The 24,907-nt window shown below is 37.7% G+C and overlaps 1 protein-coding gene across 2 annotated transcripts in view; it reads left to right on the top strand.

The window, feature by feature from the left end:
- Nucleotides 1–15,044, top strand: part of foxo (forkhead box, sub-group O) — a 165,047-nt gene extending 150,003 nt beyond the window's left edge. The window contains exons 2-8 of one of the 2 annotated variants that reach the window (XR_001890795.1): nucleotides 4,636–4,757; nucleotides 4,835–5,029; nucleotides 7,812–7,927; nucleotides 8,709–8,938; nucleotides 9,983–10,324; nucleotides 12,098–12,419; nucleotides 14,730–15,044. Coding sequence is in view for 1 of the 2 variants with exons in the window: in XM_017911807.1 (XP_017767296.1) it covers nucleotides 4,636–4,757; nucleotides 4,835–5,029; nucleotides 7,812–7,927; nucleotides 8,709–8,938; nucleotides 9,983–10,324; nucleotides 12,098–12,319 (1,227 nt within the window). In the remaining variant the exon portion in view is untranslated. Of the gene's footprint in view, nucleotides 1–4,635; nucleotides 4,758–4,834; nucleotides 5,030–7,811; nucleotides 7,928–8,708; nucleotides 8,939–9,982; nucleotides 10,325–12,097; nucleotides 12,501–14,729 lie in introns of those variants that run through there. The other variant, XM_017911807.1, reaches the window with a different exon arrangement.
- Nucleotides 15,045–24,907: the final 9,863 nt, after the last annotated feature.

The following is a 24,907-nucleotide window of genomic DNA, read 5'->3' as shown; positions in this document are numbered from 1 at the left end:
GAAAAGCGAAGCGCAGCATAAACGCGAGTAATATGTTTGGCAATAAAGGGGTGAGCGATCGGCGGTTAGCCGTAGAGGCGGAAAACAAATTCCACGGGGGCCGGTTCATTCGTTCCTTCTTGTCGCGTCCTCATCGGGACGCGAATGACCGGGGTCGATTTAAAAATCAGAATAGCGGCGCCAAAAATGTCTTCATCTTGGAAGTGTACCGCCGATAAAGGCAGGGAAAATGATAGGGCTGTAAAGTCTCGCTGTATAGCCCGCGACTGAACGACTGGAATAGCCGGGATCGGCGTCGTGAACCCTACGAGTCTGTCACCGAGAGCTCGAAGGTAAAAGGAATCGACGATGGCGATCGATCGTAAAAGCATCCTCATCGGTACTCGCGTCGCGCAACCGCCCTGTCCCGATAAATACTTTAACTTCCACGATCGCTGCTCGCCGTCTATCCGTCCGCGTGTTCCACGGCTCTGCCAGCCAAACGATCGGTCAAGTTTCGAGAACAGTGTCCGCAGTAAAGGCAGGAAACACTACGGCGTAATAAAAGTAATGAGCCTGCACCGTTCGCAGATTTATTCGCCAGTGGACCCACTTAAACGCGAGATCGAGGCACGAGTGGCCGGCCGATACGGTTTTACTGCGGCTTCGAATAGTCGGGTTATTTGGCGGATTAATTGTTCGCGAATCGGGGAACACGTTCCACGAGCAACCGCAAGTTTTCCACTTCGTCCATGACGATTATGATCCACGCGATTGCGTGATCCGACAGTCGCCATTTTTCCCCTCTTTCTCTCTTTTTCCACCTTTCCGTCCATGTATGTTCGCACTTTGTACACTCGTTTCCTTTATATCGGGGAGATACGAAAATTAATTAAGAAAGCGAAAGAGCGACGTCATAAATATTATTCGTTTCATAATATTCGACGAATAGTTAGATCATGGTGTTTCTAATTTATCGGTTTTAATATTATTTAATATTTCTTTACATGAATTATTTACCTTTAATTTATTTTTTCTTTTATTTTTAGTTATGCAGGGAATTATGAGGTAGAATATTCGTTGTTATTAATATTTATTCGCAGGAAATAATGCAATGAAAAATGCGATGTATGGTCATTATGAAAATTTTCAAATATCATATCTTCCCGGTCGCCATAAATAGCGAATTTAACGTAAACAAAATATTGCGTGTAAAATACATACGTTGTGTTCAATAAGGATATAGATCGCGAAATAACAAGCAAATTTTCGTCAACAGTGGCCGCATAATTCTTTAATAAAAACGAACGCATCTATTAACCCTTTGCACTCGAGAGGTGACTCTCAGTCACCATTTAATCAAATTCTAAAGAAGTTAATTAATACAGGTAACCCTCTTATAACACGGTAGACAGGTTCCTAGAAAATGCCGTGTTGCGTGAAACCGTGTTGTACGAGACCCGAAGCCAGTACAAAAAGGGGGTTGCGTTCCGAAAACTTATTAAAAACAAATCTTTCTTTAATTCTACATAAACAATTTAATTTTTATTAGAAATATAAATGTATGTACAACATAAAACAAAAAAAGAACAAAAATATTATTTTAATTTAATGCAATTTTAATTTAATAAATTTTCTTTTTTTCGCCGGAATGATATCGTCTTCACATTCAGAAATTTTTTCTTCATTTAAAGTTCTTGCATCTTCTTCTCTCTTAAAAAATCCGTAATTTCACTTTGCTCGCTGGTTTTTACCAGGTCATTGTAAATTTCTCGGTATGGAGCTAAACAGTTTTGCAGTTCCCTTTTGAATTTTCGGCTTCATTCAGCGGAAGGGTATGCATTCGAGAAAAATGACTCGAGATTTTCAGCTAAGCTTAGGCCTTCTTGTAATTTTTTAATGTTAAATTATTAACTGCACAATCTTCGTCGGTGCTAGTGTCCTCGGAATCGATTTGATTTACAGCTTCGGATGCCATTTCCATCAAATCCGTTATAGTGAAACCGTGTTATAGGATGCCGTGTTGTGGGAGGGTTGCCGCAATTTATGAATCGTGTTATAGTGAAACCGTGTTGCAGGATGCCGTGTTGTTGGAAGGCTACCTGTATATCAAATATAAAATTACCTAACGATGTGTGGAATGTCAAAGGAAAATAATTCTACTTCCCAATTTACATATGATTTCTCATTTACCATTTTAAAAATTTCGTCGACTCTATGACGGAAAGTCTTCGAATTACTATTTTTCTGTAACGAAAAGGTCGTGGAGTGCAAAGGGTTAATTATCAAAATTCATATTTTAATCCTTTAAGACTACCGCACCCCTATAACCCGTCTCAATCTCGATCACCGATCGCGACGAAGAAAGTTGACGGAAAATAAATCAAAATCCTGCCACTGGGAAATCGGAGTCGTGAAATTCGACTTGGATTCGATGTGGGAAATGGTGGAAAAGTATCGTGCAACAGCGATCACGAGGTCGCGAGAAGCTCGAGCGGAATAAAATCTGCATTTCGAGCGGACAGTGTTCTCCGAACGATGGCAATAAGATGGGATTCTTGTAATTTGGGAAAGTTGCCGTGGAAGTTGGCTCGAGCGGTGCACACGAGGCCCGATCGATTTGGCAAAAGTAATTTTTATTTGCCGCGATATCGCGCGCTCTTTACGTAAAAGGCCACCCCTTGGGCCGGGTGCATTTCGCGGGAGATACGGCCGTGGGACGAAGACGAAAGGAAATTGTTATCGCTTCTCGGCGCTACTTTCATATTAGGGTAGAAGCTTTGCGAAATTTTTGGAAGGAAGAAGAAGGGCCCCGGCGACTACGTCGATTCAATTTGCCTAATGAACAAGCAGGCTGAACGTCTCTGTCTGACGGAACGCGATAAAACGTGGCTCTCATGACTCACTCTACGAATCGATTTTGTACACGGTATAAAACCGTCCCGACAATGCAAACGTTCGCGTGGAGGTTCGATCGCGATGTTACGCGCGAACGCGGGAGCGTAAAAAGGAACTGGTATCGAGATATCGATAGAGGGTGTGCAGCGTGCGCTACCGGGTGCTCGTAAATTCCGACGAAATTGAAATTATGAAGTTGCCGTAAAAGATTTCCGCGAATGATAAGTCCCTTAATTCACACTCTTGGATTTATCGCGATCGAGTGCGGGTAGACATTTTTGCAGATGTCACAATTGAGTCTGGGGGTGGGAGAGAGATGTCAGAGATAAAGTTTATCTGACGCTTTCCGTGTACGATGTTGTAAATTGCGTGAATTATGAGGAGAAGGGAAAGGGTTGAACGGTAATTTTCTTTCACAGAAGTAAGATTACAAAGGTAATTTTAATTTTATTGCCCGAGTTTATCGGTAATTTTAGTGTCATCGATATATCACGCAGCTTTTATATCTTATTCGATGTCGTAACATCCAAACAGATGAAACTTCCAGTTCGTGTTTTATAAGTACGTAAAACGGTTAGTCACCTAACTTCTTCGATACTTACTCTCGAGTATGGCTACATTTATCTGTCGTTTAACGTTTATCTCGTTTAAGGGTGATTATAACGATGCATCGAAATCTTTCTTCCTCGATTCCTAACATACCGAGTTATGGTCGTTGACACTTCTTGTTGTAGCGGTTGTCCTGTGTGATACGAGTGCGGGGAATGTTTGCGTGGAAGAAAGTGTGTGTGACGAGTATGCCAGAGAGTCGCGGAAAAACAATCAGTAGTTTAATGACAGTCGTTACATATAGCCTTTATTATTTATTTATTTTACGAGATATAGTTATAATTTATGTTGCGCTGTTATTGTGTTAAACAAATCTTCTTATTAGTTTATCCATTTACTCGCACTTCTTACCAGCAAGGGTCTCGAGGAACCTCGTTGCTTTTTGTCATAATTGCTATAACTATTCCCATTGTTTCTTTATCTTAACGTTAATTCTTCGTGACGAGGAGTCGAGCTAAAGTCGATATTCCATCTTAACCTAGCTATTTTAATTTTAACTCATAATACTTATATCTTCGCGTTGCAATTTAATTTGACAGATATACAGGGTACGTCGCGTAACATGATGCGCAACATTTGATCATGGCAATCGAACGTTCGTTATTAAAATCTTGATAGAGAAGATAGAAATAGCAAAGAACTTCTTTGCACAAGAAATAGTCTTCATAAGAAACATAAAAATGAAGTCAAACTTTGAATAGCACTTCGAAATGTGCCCTTAGCTATGAACATGTCAAATGGGACTTGACTCGCAAAGGTTTCACTTCTTATTCAATGTTTTTATCTCGATATGACATGATCTCCAGGCCATTTATTGTTTTGGCTAAAAATTGATATTTTGATTTTGCAGAATTAAATATGTCATAAAACATGTTTTCAGCGTATTGCTAAACGTATTGTAAATCAAGTTGGCATGGAACATGATCCATTAGAAATTCCATACGATTAACCAAAGATTGGAATTAGGTCTCCGTCAACAAGACGAAATCTCCTGAAATAAAAATTCCTTCGAATAAGTAACTTTTACTAAAATTTTCGACGCGAAATTTCAGTAAAATGTTATCGCGATCTGGGTCGAATGTATCGGGCCCATTGTGTACTTGACTACTTAGAATTCGTTCTAATTGGCTTTATTACTTTTGTTTACAGAACTCCATAAGACACAACCTGTCGTTGCACAGCAGATTCATGCGAGTGCAGAACGAGGGTACCGGGAAGAGTTCCTGGTGGATGATCAATCGCGACGCGAAACCAGGCAAGTCGCGTAGGAGGTAAGTGCCTGTTCGTTTTGCGAAAATTCCTCGCTGTCACGCTGCACGCTGCCACGGCCTTTGTCGATAACTCGCAGGGCAATAACCATGGAGACCAGTAAATTTGAGAAGCGACGTGGCAGGGTGAAGAAGAAGATCGAGGCGCTAAGGAACGGGGGTTTACAAGCTGACGCGACACCTAGCCCCAGTAACAGCGTCAACGAGGGGTTGGATCTCTTCCCGGACAGTCCTCTTCAACCTGGCAGTGGATTTCAGCTTTCACCTGATTTTCGGTATGTCTGTGCCTCCCTCCGATTCGCCAAACAACGTATCTCGAATTTTTTACCCATTCGATTTGATTCGATCCTTGGTCGTTTCATCCCGTTTATGCTTTCTTCCGAACCACTTGGCTAGGAACCGGAATTAAAATTATTCCATCATCGACTGTGTAATTTTCGCGGAATAATTAATCGTCATCGTTAAAGAATGTCGTAAAAGGTCGTCGAGGTTTGCGTTTACAAACGTAAGTTTTTAGCTTTCAACGATGGAAACGTGGATATACAATTGTCATGGCGCGACTGTCGAGTGCTCCATGATTTTGATTTGTAAAGCATTTAGCTAGATATTATAGCGAGTAATTAGCGAAGCGACGTATTAAAGTGGTTTCGACTTTTTGTTTAGTTCCTTGCAAAGGTTACAAGATATTGTAATATTAAAGTTTCCATTAAACGGAAAAGTAATTACATTTCTTGTCGCGCTCGGTGCATACATGTTTATCGAGAAAAACGGAACGATAGTTGGCTTAAATATTTTTCCTAGCTAATTGGTTATTAACCTTCCAACTGAATGCCATAATGCGAGTTTCTCGAGGAATAATTTTACGATTGGTACGACTCGTTCTCTGTAAAACTTTTTTCCCCTTTTTGAAGTAGCTAATTCAAAGCGTTTGGAGTTATACGCGATTTTAATAATGGATGCCGATATTTTAGAGGAAAAATTGTCGAAGTAGCGTGAAATCGTCTTTATTCGAGAACTGTGTAATTTGAAAATACAAATTCACGAGTCACGAATTTATTTATAATTAAAGAGGCACAAATTTTGTAGATTTGGATATTATGGTATAAAGGCTTTTTCAGTCCTGGCTTCATTGACGCGATTTTTGGAAATTATTAAAACGGAGTGGAAATTTGATTTATAAAATTTAAGCTAAAATTGCCTGTTCAAATTTAACGAACCGTTTGGTCGTTTTACTAAATACATTCTTTATTATTCGACGAAACACTTTATTTATCGTTCAATTTTTCAATCGATAAAATTCTTATTGCCGTAGTCTTGTTCGATATAGTCGATTCATCGTGCCAGTTATCTTTGGTTATTATATAAAATATCACCATTGTTATTTCGAAGAAGAATCTTTCACACTATTTCAAAATTTATTATTTCGTCAGTTTCGTTTAATTTAATTCGATCAAAAATTTAACTTAAAACATCGGATCGATGCACACGGCACGTTTATTTCTAAAACATTATTTCACGTATGAATTTGAATATAAGTTATTCCGAGATATACGATATAATTATTTTCCGATAAATTAGTCCAAGTTACACATTTCATGTTTCTCTAATAATTATTTTAATATCCTCCATTGTCGTAGTAAAAAGATCTGGGATAACAAAATTAACTTCTACAAATAATAAATGTAAATACGGGAAATACATTTAAAATATAAAATAACACGATTCAATTTTGCAAGATAATCAAATCGAGCTAAAATAATTCCACGTGCCGTTTAATTCTACGGTATTTAATATAAAAAGAATCGCGTATGAAATAAAATGCAATTGATTATTCGTTAATTATTATCTCTGGAAAATAATACCTGGCTACTATAATCGGATCTTTTTTATTAAAGTATTCAGCGTATATCAGGATTCAGTCGGAAGGTTAATGCATCTTTCTCTTATTTTACACATCTGTGTCTTTAAGGTACCTGTATACAAATTTACAGCAAAGGCAACGTGACGCAAAAATAAATTTTATTTCTGCCTTAACAGCCCCTTAAGAATTACTCGATGTCAAATATGTGAGTCGTTTATTTTGAAAGTGGCCTAAGTCCATTTATACTTAAATTGAGATATTTATTACCGATATTGTCCGAAGGCAGTGATGAAGGTAATTTTAATTAATTAGTATTTAACAAGTTAACCTCAGTTTTTGGACAATTGCTTTAGTCGAATAATCAGTACGTTTAATTAATGCAGTTAAACAAAATTTACGCAATATACATACTTACAGTTAAATATAAAACTTAAAATTTAATATTAAATTTTAGAAATTATTTCATCCATGGGGAAGAACAAAACGAACATCGTGATTTCTTCAAATCCCTTTCACACACGCAAAATGTAGATGAGCAGTAAATTGTTTTGTAATTTATGTAGTTAAAAAATGTTTCGAATCGCATAAATTATGTTTCTGAAGTGTTGTAAAGATATATGAAATAAATGGAGTATTGTTTCTTTCAATTTGAAGCATCTTAAATTACGTTGAATGGACTTGGGCTCCTTCAAATTTTATAAGAAATCTGGTTGCTAATATTGAAAGTGGCCTAACTCCATTCTTGGTAAGAAAACGCATATTATTCGCTGAATAATTGTCATTATTTTAATAGGAACTATAAATTCAACTCCTTTAGATACACTTAAACAATTAGTGTCCTGTACGTATATTTTTAATTGCATTGAAACACAAACCCTTAAATATCTCAATTTAAGTAAAAATGAACTTAGACCACTTTCAAAATAAACGGCTCGTATATCCTGTTTGCGATAACGAGCAGGAGGAAAGCATCAGCTTGAATCGCTATTGGGAAAAAGTACAAAACCACTTTCTACGTACGCTTCTGTACTAATCGCACGCATAACGCACCACTCTCGCTTGCGTTTGCGAACAGTCTGGCAGGGTAGACCATAGATTACATGGCCGTACCATTAATAGCCTCTCGCACACCCTCGTATAGTTTGTACTTTAATATCCGCACATTTAAAATACATTTGAACTATTTTTTATTCGAGTCCTCGAGCTTCGAGCAATGCCTCATCCTGTGGTCGATTAAGTCCAATCCCAGCGATCCCTGGGAAACCGGAATGGACTCCAACATACGCACCCTCTTATAGCCCAGAACAATTAGGTACGCACTACGATTTCATATATGTCTCTTTATCTTTCGCTAAACGTTCACCGTTTATCTTGCATTATTTTTTTTTTTATTATTTTTCTCTTTTTAAAATTCTCTTGCACTGCATTTCAATTACACGCGCGACACGACAGAGATTTCGAGAGTTTGGTACGCAATGGCTGACGGCTGAGCACTCTGTCGCGTATTAGAGTCACCGTGATATCAGTCGATTTCGTATCTCGGTTATAACGCTGGCAAACTATGCTTCTTTGTCATAGTGGAAAGTAGAGGCTACGAGTTTCGACTGCTCGACGTTATTAAAAATCTTTAAACGATTATGACAATGGAAACTGAGTTGGTACAGCTGACAGTAGAAGACACGCGTATTTAAATATTTGACATATGAAATATGGTAAAAATAAATAGTATAAAATATCCAGCGAAGATTCTCATATTTATCGATATTTAACGGAATATTGTGTTTAAATAGAGAAAGTAACTTATTGGAAATGCCGGGACGATGTAGAAAATCGTAACTTGGAAGCAAAAGAAATATGTCGTCGGAGGGATAAACGCGTTAGAAAGTTGGACAGCGTAAAAGTCAAATTTTCTTCGAACGGTAGAGGGATATTTGGAAAGTTGGGAAAACTCGTGGCCTCTATTTCGATTCGACGCAACGGTACAATGTCGCTTCGAATCGGAGCCCGGATGGCTCAGCATGAAACGCACGCAGCTAAGAAATGGCAGTAGAAATTCAATTAACATACGTTCTTTCCACCGAACACGAACACAGCCGGTAGCCTCGCGGAAACGATGAAACTGGATCCCTATCAAATGTATCAGACATCACCACCGAGCCACCAGCAACAGACCGGGCCACCACCTTCTTATTACGAGACCCAATATCAGAGGAGCAATAGTCTGTCAACTGGATCGTCTTCCTTCGCTCTGCAGCCAACTCCTCAATCGGCAAATCAGCAGAGATGCCCGATTCACGGTCTGCAGCCGTGTGCCTGTCAAATGGTGAGTGGACAAAGAGGGACAAGCTGCGTGTAACACTTGGCTACTGAAAGGGAACAAAGTGTAGCAAAGCCTGTAACCCGGCTACGTAGACGATGAAAGGGTGGAAGGCTGGATTATCCGGGTTTAAGGGTTTTTCGCCGATTGTTTCCAGAGGCATATCGTTCGCCGCGAATTAAGTACTTGCACAGCCAACAAAAGGGACAAACGCGGAGTTTTCTCATTTTTCTTGCTTGTCCGGACAAAAAGTCTTTGTCCGGCGGCCATTCGGCGTTCTCGAATGCTTCGGGTCGGTTTCTCGGATATTTAGAACGGGAAAGGCTTTGCTCCATCGGTGATACTCGGAATCCTCTGACCAGCTATGGTCCGATGCATGTTTCACGGATAGACGTGTCGCGGGTTAAATCGATTCCGTCGCATTTACGGCCGATTATGAAATTATCCTAGCTAGATCGTCTTGTTGTTCTTCTTTGGATTTGGCAGACATTGGAATCCGAATATAGCGACGCGATTGTCGCGTAATTCGTTTAGCCCGGCACCGCTTATGCTTTTGTAAAAATTGGATTAGCTTACTATTATCGTATACCCGTTATCCGATTCAATGTTTCTTTTGATGAAAGAATAATATGTTTTCCTTACCGCTCTGGGGACAATGGATTTCGTTTAAAGCGATTTCACGTCCCGATTCCATTCAAAGATTTAGAAGCTTCTTCGGGGTAGTCGTAATTACCTTAACTCTCATTTTTAATTCCAGTTTCCAGTCTTCCAGTAGCTACGTGCATTCGAAAATTCTGCTCGAACATAATCCCTTATATCTCGTATGCAGCGTGCACGATATAAATGTCCACGATTCAGTCACACGAAGGATTAATGTCGAAGCAACGGGGTAGCATCCGATCACATCGGTGTTTCCAAACTGATCGTTTGTTCCTCATCCTGAGTTTAAAATCGTACTTTCCAATGTTTGCCATCGTATCCAGACAAGTAGTTAGACGATTTCGTAATTCCACTTTCAATCGTCGTATCCTTTCCCTGGGAAAATCTCAGAACTTGAGTCCAGTGGCTGGAATGTCACCGTCGTACCAACAGAGCGAACCAAGTCCCACGGCATTAGGAAGCAATCAGCAGCAAACTCTGCAGTACATGATACAGACGCAACAGTGCCAGCAGCAGCAGCAGCAGCAACAGCAACAGCAGCAGCAGCAGCAACAACAGCCGCAAACAGGGGCAACGGGTTCCAGCCCACCGCAAACACCCACGCCATGCGGCCCCACACCTACCACGATGATGGGCCAATTGATGGGAGCCCTCAATAACCCGACGATCCTCGACGATCTGAACATTAACATCGAATCGTTGCACGGTGGATTCGACTGCAACGTGGAGGAGGTTCGTTTCGTTTCCATGTGCCCAATTTCTCAGTAAAATTGCAATACCCCTGGTCTTAAGGAAAAATCGCATAACATATTGCACGTTTTCACCTTCGAGATATCGATTTTCTTCGAGATATAAAATTCCTTTTCATTCATTTCTTTTTTTTTTTCCTGATAAATAATTTCCTGATAATTTTTTTTTCCTAATTATATATTTTGCAACCGGATTCATGCTGAAATATATCAGCAACGTAGATCGTTATTAAAAAATATTATGTATTTACGAGTCTTAGAGAGAGTTATATGTAAAGATTCTTTTATTTTTACAGTTATTTCGTTTGATTTTTAAAAATATTTTTTCCTATATTTTTAACGTTTAGTTTTATAGATTTAATGTTTATTGAACACCCTGATACTTCATTTAGGTAACGACGGACATAACCCAAGCGTTAAAGTACATTTTCAGACGACAATCGAGCTTGTAAAATTAACTCTTTGCACTCGAGAGGTAACTCTCGTTGTCAGTCACCGTTTGTTTCAATACTTGGAAGCCTGAGTAACGAGTATGCGATATTACTAGATTAGAAATAACTGCACGTGAAATATCGAAATGAAATACACTCCTCTTTTTATTTTAACATAAATGGTGTCACTGATTTAACGAGTATGAGATATTACTAGATTAGAAATAACTCCACGTGAAATATCGAAATGAAATACACTCCTCTTTTTATTTTATCATAAATGGTGTCACTGAGATAAGAAAAATATAAGAAAAGCTTCGAATTGTTATATCTTCATAACGAGGAAATTTTCCAGTGTACAGGGATAATAATTTGATTAACCAATTGCATTTCCTATCACGTTAAACGTGGAATTGGTACTGTTGATTGTAATCATTTTACCATTATTCGATACCTTTCCTAATATTTTGGACTCGATGACTTTTTCGTCGTAGACAGCAATTCGAAGCTTTTCTTAGATTTTCATAAGCTCGCTGATACTCTTTATGCCAAAATAAAAAAAGAAAATCGTGCATTTGTGTGAGAAATGAACGAATAGGATTATTTTATTCCGATATTTCGCGCGTAGTTAATATAATTATTATCATTCGTTATTTGAGTTATAGCATTGATGCAAACGGTGACTGAGAGTCACCTCTCGAGTGCAAAGGGTTTACATCATTATTATTAACCCTTTGCACTCGGCGATTTTTTCGTTACAGAAAATAGTAATTCCAAGACATTCTGTCATAACTTCGACGACATTTCTAACACGGTAAAAAAGAAATCGTATGCAAATTAAGACATAGAATTATTTTACTTCGGTATTCCACGCATCGTTGGGTAATTGTAAATTTGATATATTAATCAATAACCATCTTTAGAATTTGATTAAATGGTGACTGAGAGGCACCACTCGAGTGCAAAGGGTTAATAAACAATGCATCGTAAATGATAAAAACTTATAGTGTCTCGAGTCTTCCTTTACGTGCATATACCTTCCACATTCCGTAATATCGTTATATTACAAATTCCCTTTCAAGTGCTTAAATGCCAGCTCGCCAATGCGAGTATCCGGAACACGCGATATAATCCACACAAGCTTCTTACAAACCTCCAACGTACCCTTCCTCTTGGACGCATCAGAGTACTCCGTACAAAGCGCTAAACTCTGCCATTTTGTTCATCTCGCTGGTCTGAAATTACAATCGCATTCATCTTGCAACATCTCGTGGAGTTTCATCGGGACGCGGAGAAATTCTCGAAGCGACGAACGGAATTTTCAGGTGATCAAGCACGAGCTGTCGATGGACGGGACGCTGGACTTCAACTTCCAACAGGGCGTGATGGGCACGGCCGCGATTCAAGTGAGCGACAGCAACGTCGGCCAGAACGGCGCCGTGTCCCAGAACAACGTGGTCGGCACGACGGCCGGAAACGCGCCCGCAGGAGTATACGTGAGCACCAACGCGGCGACTCCTGCTGCACCACCCTCGTGGGTTCACTAGCAGTGGACCCCACTGCCCTCGACACCCCCGTCGTCCTTGTCGTCGTCGTTACTAGACGGACAAGAGACCTTCCACGGACAGTCCGAGGGACAGTTCAACGGTGAGTCAAGTATCATTTATTTCAAGGAATTTTACCGCCAATTCTGTGATATGTAATCGAGTACGAGGGACGATAAAGAGGACCGGGAATCTTTCGTTTCTACATAGCAGTAGATCTATATTCTTTTAATATTCTTTTAATATTAATTATAATATTAACACGTTGATTGCCATGTGACTGCCGGTGACCGGCGACGCGACCATTAGTAAAAATACATAATTAGAGTAAATATATAGAGATACTGATAAATTTTCAAATAGTACCATCGTTACTATAATGGTTCGAAGAAATTAATGCCATACAAAACATGCAAGAATAATTTTATTTATACAAAGAAAAGGTGAACCAAAACAGTCGGCACAGTATGTCGCCACTTTTTTAGTGCAATTCTTTGCTCTCATTCTTCCTAGCTGATTTGAATTATTTTCATAGCACACTTTGCAAAATCGCCTTACATTTCGCACACTTCCAAGTTTCTTTTTACATTCGTGACGACGTTCTTTCTGTACGTAATTGCTCGATGAAATGCAATCTTCGTCGTCAGAATATTTCACTAAATACATCGCTAACTTCATCCTAAAATCGGGAATTGAAATATTTTTTCCAGTTGCTTTTTAAACAATTGATAATGGCAAAAATGGTCTACAGCGCCTTGGGGGTCACCGGTGACCCCCACCACAAAAATACATTAAACCCGATTATACGACTCACCTTATCTGTTGTAAATAATATTTCAACATAATATGCATCGCATAATAAAATATTCATGTTGGCGCCATGGGCAAATCACGTAAAATACGCGTGGCAGTCAACGTGTTAATATTGGTATTATATTCTACTAACCCTTTGCACTCGAGGATTTTTTGGTTAAAGAAGAGTAGGGCTTCAAAAATTTTCTGCCATACCGATGACGATATTTTGTTCAGTAGTAAATAAGAAATCGAGTAATAATTAAAACGTAGAATTATTTGCATACTGTTACATTATCTTAAATTTGGTATATTCATTAATATCGATCTTCCAAATTTTATGAAACGCTGACTGTAAGTCACCTCTCGAGTGCAAAGGGTTAATATTCTTTTTAATATTAAAAAGAATATTCTCTTATCGTCCATACTTGCTCCATTCTTTGTATTCGTTCATCTGTATTTCTACAAACTTGTATTATTTATTAATCATTCTGCCATTCCCCTGGTACCGATTGATTTTTATAGCGATTATTGGTCCTTATTTCTCTCGATGGATTATCGTCTTTTATTTTTGTGGATAGAAATCAGTATCAATATTTTCCACGTTTTTTAACAATTGACAAATTAATATATCTAGATAATAATATTTAAATATTGACAATTCTAAATCAACTATTTTTAAACACAAAGATCGACTGTATCTCTCTCACTCTTATTAACTCATGTTTATTCTATGACGATTCTCACGTAACTGTTTCATTTTGCCACATTCTTCTAAACATTTTTCATCAACATTCACACTAGATTCCACTCCCACATATTATACTTATATCATACCAAATAATTTTCATTTATTCTGTCTCGATATCATTCACACATATAAAACCAACACCACACTCTCATGAAACCAATACTCACAATTTTATCATATGCGGATAAGAATCTGATCATAGAGGATTTATTTGAGCGTAAGGAGTAATTTCACTTCCTGACTCGGATATTTGCAAGTCATCAACGATTTATGAATTATATTCAAAAGAAATTAATGGAATTAACTTCATTTCTAAATGGAGCACTAATGTAGTATCTTTTTTTTATCAAATTTCATAAACAAAGGATATTTTATCGACGTTATGGCAGAATTTAACGAGATCATGCGAGCAATCTGCATGGATTCTGTGTCCAAAAGCGCGCTATATTAAAACAATTGAAACCCGAAGAAGGAGAGAGAAGAAAATAATTACGCGGAGAATAAGTTAACCAATTGGAATAATCGGAAATTGTATTTCACGTTGAAAAGAGTCGGATTATTTGCCATTAACGACACTTTTTTCCGTCACTTTCGCTTCTGCGCTTGAGCGATCTCAAAACTCGTTGCGAAGGCAAGGAGCGCAATTTTACAAGCTCGGAATCGAGGTGACAGAAAAGTTCCTTACAACGTTACATAGTCCAACAGAAGACTCTGTGAATCTTGTAAATTTCGAATATACGAAACACGGTTGTATTTGATTGAAAGGTATCCATCTGATTTGACGCTCTTGCATCAACCCACATTATTTAAAACGAAACATTTATTTAAAGATACGTACATTATTTATATCAATGAAATATGCCATTGTAGGTTACAGAATTTCTAGGAAAAATTGTGCAGAGGCAAACCTGATTCTTACAATGTACGCCTTTGCGCTTGGAAAACCAAAAAAAGAAAAAAAAAAAAAGGAAAAAAAAAGAAGTGAATCCGAAAACACGTATGGGGCTGTATGTTTACTTAGTCTCGCCACGAATATTCATCATGTTTGTATATAATATTTGTAAAAGTAATAACCTAACCGCGTATCGAATCCTCTGAAAACACGAAAAATGTTATTTACTGTACTTAAATATTTGTTTGAACATTCGAAGCGTGGCGAATCCAGGCTAAATTGTGTAAAATATTGTCAAATCTTATTTTATACAAGTTAAAGACACGTTAAAATAAATTATTTTCTATCGACGATTTTAGTTTGGAATAGCACTTCCTGTCTTTCGTTACTGCGTCTATAATAACACGTTGCAACTAAATCGTTCGTGATATCCTATCTCGCTATCAGCATAAATATAATAAATAATGTCAGGCACAAAAATTAATATCTCTGAGTTAAATAAGTAGTCGAAAATAGAGTCGATGTTCACCCTTCTGCGACGATCATATGAATTCTTTTAATGCGGTGAAAATTAACGCTAGAACTACCGATCTTTAATGGGTACCTAACTATGACGTGCACAGATTATAGTAATTTCAGCGATACGATGAATACGAGTGAATATATCGATTACAGTTCTTTCTTAATACGAGTTGATACCAATTTTATTCTTAAAGCAGGTGCATGTGTTCGGTGATTGCAAAAAGGAAAATTCTGGGACCAGTCATTTTCACTGGGTTGGTAGTTCTAGTGTTAAATGGAATTTCTTTTGTGTGCAAATTTAACAAATATTCTGGTCTCGCAGTCCCGACGCTTCATCCTGTTCTTAAATTACAAATATTCGTTCAAATATTCCAATGTTACACGGTGAAGTAATCCAAAGGCATTTCTATCCTCGCTCTGCCCACTACACGTTCACCTACCCAGATTATATGTAAATTTCGTTGCATTAAAAGGACAATGTGTGTCGATACTTCATTCGACAACTTCATTTAGTGTCTCAGGTTCTTCCCGTTAAAGATGTTGGTAGTTCTAGTGTTAATCGTAATTTCATTGGCAAATGTAATTATTCATTCGGCTTCATTTTTGAAACCTTTTGTTATTAGAATATTTTTTAAAAAGTCATTAAATTTCCTGAAAATAATCCGTTCCTGTTCGTCAAGTGTGTAATCATTTCGAGGTGAAACGGTGCATTTCCCTTGAATTGTTGTTTACAACGTTTATGTAAATTTCCAGCTAAACGTGTAGTTCTTTCTTCGTTACTTCCTCGTGCATTTAGGGTACGTCAGTGTTGATGGCTTTTCGAATAAAGAATTAAATTTGATTCGTTATTCGTCGGTTTACCACGATCAAGATCGTCAAAATCGGTTACCCTTTTCTCGCTTCAACAGCTACTGACGCCAAACTCAGGATTGCAATGCATCTTCCAGATCAACAGTCTATATAATCACTCAAGTGTACTCGATGCCTAATGAAATCGAAACTATTAGGAATCGATATCGTTTAGTGCGAAAGAAGCGCAAATTCGCAAATTTCCCTCGATGATAAAATTAAATTACAGTTACTGAGAAGGACAGGGGATCAACCAAAGTGACTAAAACACCATTTGTAAAATATTTCAGGGTTCGAAATACACGAGTATCTCTCATTTCCGAAGTAATTCTGTTTGATTTTATACGTTTCTCTTAAGAAAATATCTGTTTCCGTAGAATTTGTGTAAAAACAACTCTTGCTATAAAAAATCGCTATAAAAAGTGCTCTTGTGGAACAGGTATTCCAGAATCTGTATAATGAAAGTTCACGAAAACGAGTTATATCGGAACATTTATCAGAAAAGGTGTTAGAAAATAAATAAAACTGCAAGGTACTACTTTCATTTAAGAATCTAGTATTAGGTATGTAACACGATATTATACTATCAAATGTATATTCGAAATGAAAAATATGAAGATCACGTGTAATTAACCCTTTGCCCTCGAGAGGCGCCCTTCAGTCGCCATTTGATAAAATTTCAAAGCTCGATATTCATTAATATGTGAAATTTCAGATAATGTAACGGTGTGCGAGGTATCGAAATGAAATAATTCTACGTGTTAATTATCATACGACTTCTTATTCACTGCTCAGAAAAATATCGTCAGCTTTGTAACAGAAAATCTTTTAACTCCTATTCTTCTTTAGCTAAAAAATCGTCGAGTGCAAGGGGTTAAAATAGAAAATCAAACGCATCGGAGATAGAACCTAAGTAGCATTATCTCAGATTTCAAATATTTATTATTCAAGAAGAAACATAAATAAGCTCTAAGCTGTGAATTAACTGAGATAAATAAATATATAATACTGGACAATAGTATTTTTCCATTGATACCATTTGGTAGAACAATGCAGTTGATAGAATATTCAGCATAATACAGAAAATTACGATAGAATCTTTACGTTTACGTATTGTAAATTCTATTCAGATCGAAAATTTTATTTTCAGGAACTCTTCAAATTCTTGTTAGGAACCATAGTGGATAGATTCGTTTAATTCGCGAAAAATTTCGAGGGTGGAACAAATTTTGAAGCTTTTTAATAGATTCCATTTTGAAGAACATATATATTTTAAATAACGTTGTATATATAAAGGTGTATATTTATCTTAGTTAATTCACAGTTTAGAGCTTGGTTATGTTTCTTCTTGACACATAATAAATATCTGGAATCTGAGATAATGCCACTTAGGTTCTGTCTCCGATGCGTTTGATTTTCTATTTTAATAACTTCTGAATTTCTACCATGCGCATAGACATCGAGACGAGGGTACACCCTTCTCTCCAGTCGTGTGTACCCACGTTTACACGTCCCTTGGATTTTTTCTCTTGGACCGGAACCTTCGCGAAGGCAGGTCGAAGTCGGCCTAATAAAATTTCGCTGTTGGCCACGAGGAAGGCAAAAGGTACATAGAGGCAGAGAGCGGCGGATAACGTTCATCGCCGTATATTTGTAAAATAATATTTGCACAGCCGTGTCATAACAATGCTCACTGGTACAGTATTTAATAAATCGCTTCGACGTACCTCGCCCTCCGCCGCGGCCGACGCCGACGCCGACGCCGACGTCGCTCCTCTCCTCGTCCACGCTCCGTCCGCGATCCGTGCACGATGTTACGTACGTGCCGCCACATTTATATAGCACCCCGCGTATCCACCTGTGTTTTCACCGAAATCGGTATTGACTTCCACGCGATAACAGTTACATTTCCCCGGCCGTCGAATTATGCCGAAAACATTTGTACACGTCCGTGAAAAAGTGCGAAAACAAATTTGCAGCTTTCCCTAGCTTCGCCTCGCAAGATGAAAAAAACAGGAGACGATCAGTTGGCAATTTTCATCGGAGAAGCTGTTTGCGTGATCACAGGAAATAATTTTCCCTGCGATTTTTCCAGCTCGGAACGTCTTTACAGATTTTTATGGAGAGAGGGTTGATTCGTTGAGGATTGGAGATATATTGATGTATGATATTAACCCTTTGCACTCGAGATGTGCCTCTCAGTCGCCGTTTAATCAGATTTTAAAAATGGATATTAATTAATATATCAAATTTACATTTACCCAACGTCTATATCTACCTTCCTACGTCTTAAATCGCATACGATTTCTTATTATACCGTTTTAAAAATATTGCCAACCTTATGGTAGAAATTCGAATTACTATTTTCCTGTACCGAAAAAATCGCCAAGTGCAAAGGGTTATATAGGGTGGTTTATAAACCTTATACGTACATATTATATTATCCATGGTATTAACACGTTGACTGCCATGGTGATCACCAGTGTCGGGCGATACTAACTTTTTAAATGTATATTTGTTTTATTCTAACCAACTGTTGAATATTTGATCAACGTAAATAAATAGAAAACCTTGAATAGAAAACATTAATAATTTGCATCATTTTTATTTCTCTTCTTTGCCATATTGTTTGATAAGTTATCGTTATATTCTAAGAATAATGGAAATTTTATCTTGGTCCCCCGAGGGTGCCATATTAAAAGTGCGTGACAAAGTGTTCATATGTGGTGCATCATTTTCACCCTCATCGATACATGGATTCCTGCTTGAATCAGAGAAATAAGTTTCCGTGTGCTTTTTCGAGTTTCGAATGGCTTTACAGATTTTTATCAGTGATTTGAAGAGATCCATGCAGAGGGTTGGATTTTTGAGGATAGGAGACGGGCGTATGATATTAGACAGGGTAGTTTATAAATTTGGTATGTATATATTATATTGTCGATGATATTAATGCGTGGTGGTATCATGCAAATCCTTGGTAATAGGTGGATTCCTACTTGAAGGAGGTTCGAGGACTTGCGAGGAAATCCTCGGTAAACCCTTTGGTTTCCTACATATACAATTTCCAATCTTTCCAATTGCAAATATTTTATAGTTATGGCGGCATTATTCTCACCCTCGCCAATATATGAATTCATAGTTGAAGGAGGTTCGAGGATTTTCTCACAAGTCCTCGATAAAACTTCCGTTTCCTATATATGGAATTTCTAGACTTCCCTATAATATCCTCGTCTAAGGCAGGGGCCTGCTAGGTAGCCCTTTTTGGCTTATGATTTTTGGTAGCCCTTATGGTCCGAGTTAATCGAAGTTCGACATTTAATTATGGGGCATGAGAATTGGCCAATGAGTATGATCTATACAATTTCCAAACCTTCCAATAGTGTCCCCGTCTAAGGGCCTGCTAGGTAACCTTACTTATGAGTCCACAGCAAGCCCAGGACGAAATGCACCCCTTCTATCATCACTGCCACATCGAGGATACCTGCGACCAGTCGACTAGCAATAACCGCGGGGGAGAACCCCCCACAAATATATAATACAATAATATTAGCATAGGGAATATGGACTGGCAAATGAAACAGTAAGTTAGATTCTAAAATATATTTATTCCGAGCTAAAGAGAAATTAAAAATAAAGTACTATCAGGACTAGTAACAATTGCACCGACTCTGTAACTGCTCTTCTCTTCGACTGTCGACTCCATGACCCCTTGCTTCATCGTCCAGTCATCTTTCATTCCTTCACACATATTATGTATCCTAAAATTCTTACGTCCATTTCAAGAATTCATTCTCTTTTCTCGCATAATTTTAATCTAATCCGTTCGATCCGATAATCGTTTAATCTATTCGTCATTAGCAAGACGATTCTGATTTCTGAAACTTAGTAGTATCACAAAGTAATTTGGTAATACGACGAAGGTTTTATTTATTAACACCTTTGCCTACGATATCGTGTGAAACTCGTGGTAAGAATATCGGTCCAAACGTAAACGTCACGTGCGATGGGTGTAGTTCATACATGAGATCAGGTTTAGTCATGGTTCATTTTTGCCGTTGTCCTTCTACCCCAGTTCCGATAATCGTTTAATCTATTCGTCATTAGCAAGACGATTCTGATTTCTGAAACTTAGTAGTATTACAAAGTAATTTGGTAATACGACGAAGGTTTTATTTATTAACACCTTTGCCTAAGATGTCGTGTGAAACTCGTGGTAAGAATATCGGTCCAAACGTAAACGTCACGTGCGATAGGTGTAGTTTATACATGAGATCAGGTTTAGTCATGGTTCATTTTTGCCGTTGTCCTTTTACCCCAGTGTTATTCTTCGGTTAGGTGTGACCCTGCTGTTGATCATGAGACTTAAATCCTAAGGCAAGGGTTTAAAATTTCGATCTTCGTTCCGTACAAATTTTCCTATTTCTAAATTCTATTACAATAGCTAGAATAACTGAACATTTCTTGTTAAAATTCCTGTCGCTGTACGGAGAAAAAGTTTCCACTGAAAAAGCCAATAATAGATTGCTTCGCTTTTTTTTTGAACTATATAAACTGTTCTCTTTGAGTCAATATAGACCGGAAATGAATATTACGCTTCCACAAAGCTACGTTCTGGAATATTTTTTCATCACATTCGTATTCAAACTTTATAATAATATTGCATAATCCACAATGTTCTTAATATATTATATTTTAATTCCTTTACCCCAGAGGGATATGAACATGCGACATACGCGAAGAGTACAGCGGGATTAAACTCTACGCGGTACAGTTTACTTGAAATCGAAAATGCGAAGACAAAGGACAATATACACCGGTATAACATTCGTGCTCTTCATTGAATGCAACGAATATTAATTCCTCGCCTATTAACAAAATACATTACATAAATTCACCTCGCGTTCCGTATCATCCCGTCGAATTAATCTCATCGTCCAACGCGTGTTTTACCTTTTGCGACGAGTGGTTAAAACACCGGGCAGTAACGCAAACCTCGAGAAACGCATCCGCTAACAGACACGGTTGACTCGGATGGTTGGCCATTAACCAGCGATCGAAGATTAAAAGCGCGATACCTGAGGAAGGGTGGTTGCACGCGTGGAGGGCGAAAAATGGCGCGGATTTCGAGCTTCATCGAGGATCGAAATAAAATACGCACGCACGCGCGAAAAAAGGGGGAAAAAGGAAAAAATAAAAGAGAAAAGAGGCAACGAATTGTAATTCTGATTTGCGAATATCGAGCACTAATAAGTTGATTCGCGTTAATCGGGCCGGTTTTAAACGAGCGCCCGTATAATTCCGGAAATCATGACACATTGGGGGGCTTACGATCGACTCGGCCGCTTTTTACCCGGGACACGTACGCTGATTGCGCTGTCGGAATTTGTTGCGATTTTGTTTTTGTAAACCAGCCTCGTGCCCACCGCGATTTCGACCCCCGTGCCGTGTAGTTGGAATTCGCGCGAAACGGGGGGAATTAAAAACTCTTCGACCCCTCGTGACCACCCCTTGCTTTCTCCGAGCGAGCCAGTGGTAGAAAGTAAGACAAGGGTGACGCGATTTCTCGGTGAAATTTCCCGTGCCACTCGACGGCCACGCGTTCGTATAATTTCGGTCGGTACGCGTGTCGTCTTTTAATCTACCGCACGCACAAGTGCGCGGTGTAATTACGACGTCGTGCTTGTCGCGTTAATGGATGCGAAAGTGATGTTGCAGCTGCACCTTTCGCGGCAAAACGAGATATCGTACAATTACGGAACCTCGAATCATAATTATTTTTCTTTTTCTTAACTTTTTATCGCGATGCTTTGACGAATAAGTGCAGTATTTTTGTATCTCTTTGTTCGCGATACGCGTGTGTATGTTGAATTAGGGATATTTATTTGACATACAACGAGATTATAGAGAGTAGTTGTACGTGGGGAAGAATAGCTTACCAAAGTTTAAGAGAACTATTACGGTGAATTTATGTTTGTATCGACTAACGAGGAAAATTTAGCATAAATTCCGCAAGGAAACAAGGATAGTTCGTTTTAAAAGGGAACACAGTTGCGCGTTTCTGCTACACAAAAATACTTCATGAAATATTAACTGTTGCAATTTTATTTTAATCGTAGGTAATAAAGTTAAGAAAATTAATTTTCTTTCATTTGTGACTAAAAGTCTGGTCTATTGTTTTCTGTTATTTCGAACAAAACGGTTCGAAAGCATTGTAGAATAATTTTATTCTGTCCCAGTCTTGCTTGAAATAAAATAGTTTTTTAAATGGTTTTAGATTAACATTGAACGAGGCGATTGTAAAACCTTATTGCACGTGAACGTTAATTTCGTGCAATCGTGATTTACACACGCGTAGAAAGGTACATGCCGAAATAAAATAAAGTATTAACTGTTTATGGTATTAAATCGTACGTGGACAGATTATTTGAATATTTATATGGCAAAGTTAAAGCAGAAGAAGTAAGCCCGATTTATAACAGAACTAAACTTTCCCTTAATAACGCTTAATCCTTTTACTCTCGAAGTTTAAACGTCGAGTATAATGTCACAAAGTTACATTATTCTGCTTCAACATGTTACAATTTTGCAGAGCACGTGATCCGCGTGTGCGCTCTCGATTCGCGCATTACAAAAATTATTTGCACAGTTATTTATTCGCGTATAATATCGCGATAAAAAATCATTCGAAACAAATAACGAAAGATGATAAAAAAATAAAATTATTTCCCTTTCTCGTTTGCTCGAAGTACGTAAATCTCGATTGAAGAGAATAATTTAGAATCTCAACCATGGCGATAAAATAATTTCACCTAAATAATAATTAAGCTCGACAGACGGTACGGGTTAATTTATCGTGTAAAAATAAATTAACGATATAACGCGATTCACCTTCTCGTTTCATTTTTAAATAAAACGGTAGTCGAAACGTTCGTTTGTATAATTTCGTTAAGCGTAGAATCATGAAATACAGAAATTTATTCGTAGATTATGAAGCAAATATGTTGTCAAAGTCGGGGAGATTAATATTCGTACAATTTTGAATCCAAATCTTGTTTACGCTAACGCGGGTCTTTTTTTTTATCTCGCAGAGATCGTTACGTTTAGATATTTTGTAAGCCAAATCGCGTTTAAAGATGAGTCTAATTTGTAACGAGACTCGATACGAGTAAACGAGAATTTATTACGAGATCTAGAGTTAAATTTTATTGGGAAATTAGACACCTGTATCGTTACAAAGATGTATGCAGTACGAGCGAGAGTTGTTTCGCAGTTTTTGCATAAAAACTTGCCGTCCCAGCTGCGTGTTTGATTCGATTTCGCGAGCAAAGTTTCTTCGCAGGTAACGGAATTAGAAAAGCAGATCGTTAAAAGTTTGCATTCGGTGGGCGGAAGGTCGTAGGCAATTCCGAGTGTTCACCTTTCTCAGGAATTCATTGAAACGTGGCCACAACTGCCGCTTGACTCGATGATATTAATGCATACCGTATTAGGCGTTATTAAAATAACGCATTCATTTTCGGTCTTCGTTTAAAAGTTTCGCAATTCCAGGGCCACGGTTCGCGCTTTCGTGACGCGATGCAATTTCCTGGGTTATTGCGATACACGCGAATTCGCATTTGTTTAATGCATGCATTGCCTTAGCAGTCGCGTACGAAACGGTTCCGAAGTGAAATTTCGGAAGCAGCGGTGATTTCTTGCGATTTCGAAAGTCAAATGGACAGATAAGGTGTAAGCTGTGTTTGCAACGGAGTCGAGATTAGCTGATTCGACGTTGTATTTTGGAATGCTTGATCTATTTATAATTAGCGTCTGTCGCAGTTTAGCTGTTTCTATTTAGAGATAACTACAGTTTGATTGACTTCAAAGTGCTGCTGTCATAACCGTATTATAAATATTATATAACTGTTATTAAGATTATACAATAGTCGTGTAATATTTATAAGCGTTATAAGATAAGAATGATTATTACAATAATTATTCCTTTATAAAAGCAATTTTTGAACTTTATTTTTCATCCAGATTATTCAACAGAATATAGAAAGATATCAGTTAAACGAAAAGTTGCGTATATTTAATAATAAACAGGTTTTAATGTAGTGGACATACGTGAATTAGAAATGTATAAGTAAATTAAGGGATGAGATCATTGAATATTAATCTAATAATTAATTAATGTCAAATAAGGTAGTCGTGGAAAAATTATGGAATATTCGAACGGAATAAAAAGGAATAAAATAAGAAGTTAATAAATAAATAAATTTGAAGGTAGGAAATTACGCAAGTGACAAATTTGATTTATAGTATTCGATGCGTGTAATGAACAATGTGGTATTTAAATTATCAAGCGCGATTTATTTCATTATAAATTAATTTTTAAAATCTATTTTACATACACAAATATTTCGTTAATTTTCGTCATTGGTCAAATGGAATGCGCTAGTTGTAACGAAGTGTAATCACTTTTCTTTACTTTGCAACTTTTCACTTGGGGAATTTAGTAGGTAATATCCTACATTAATATCCGCCGTGCAATGTTTCATAAGATATTTATATAACCAGTCGGGAACGAGATAAATTTTCACGTGGAAAATTCGATTTCATGCCTGAGGAGTATAGGTGTAGAACTGATAACTTGACGATATTTTGGTAGTTTTCGAACGAAACGTAGATAGTTTTATCCTTGTTGAAAATTAATCGCTGTTAGGAAAGTCTTTCGGCACACAGAAATTGATATCATGGAACATATATGATATCGATAATGTTTCATGCAGTAAGAATGTAGGCC

Source organism: Eufriesea mexicana, unplaced genomic scaffold (assembly GCF_001483705.2).
Source record: "Eufriesea mexicana isolate 0111107269 unplaced genomic scaffold, ASM148370v2 scaffold337, whole genome shotgun sequence".
NCBI lineage: Eukaryota > Metazoa > Arthropoda > Insecta > Hymenoptera > Apidae > Eufriesea > Eufriesea mexicana.
This window is presented reverse-complemented; position numbering and strand designations above follow the sequence as displayed.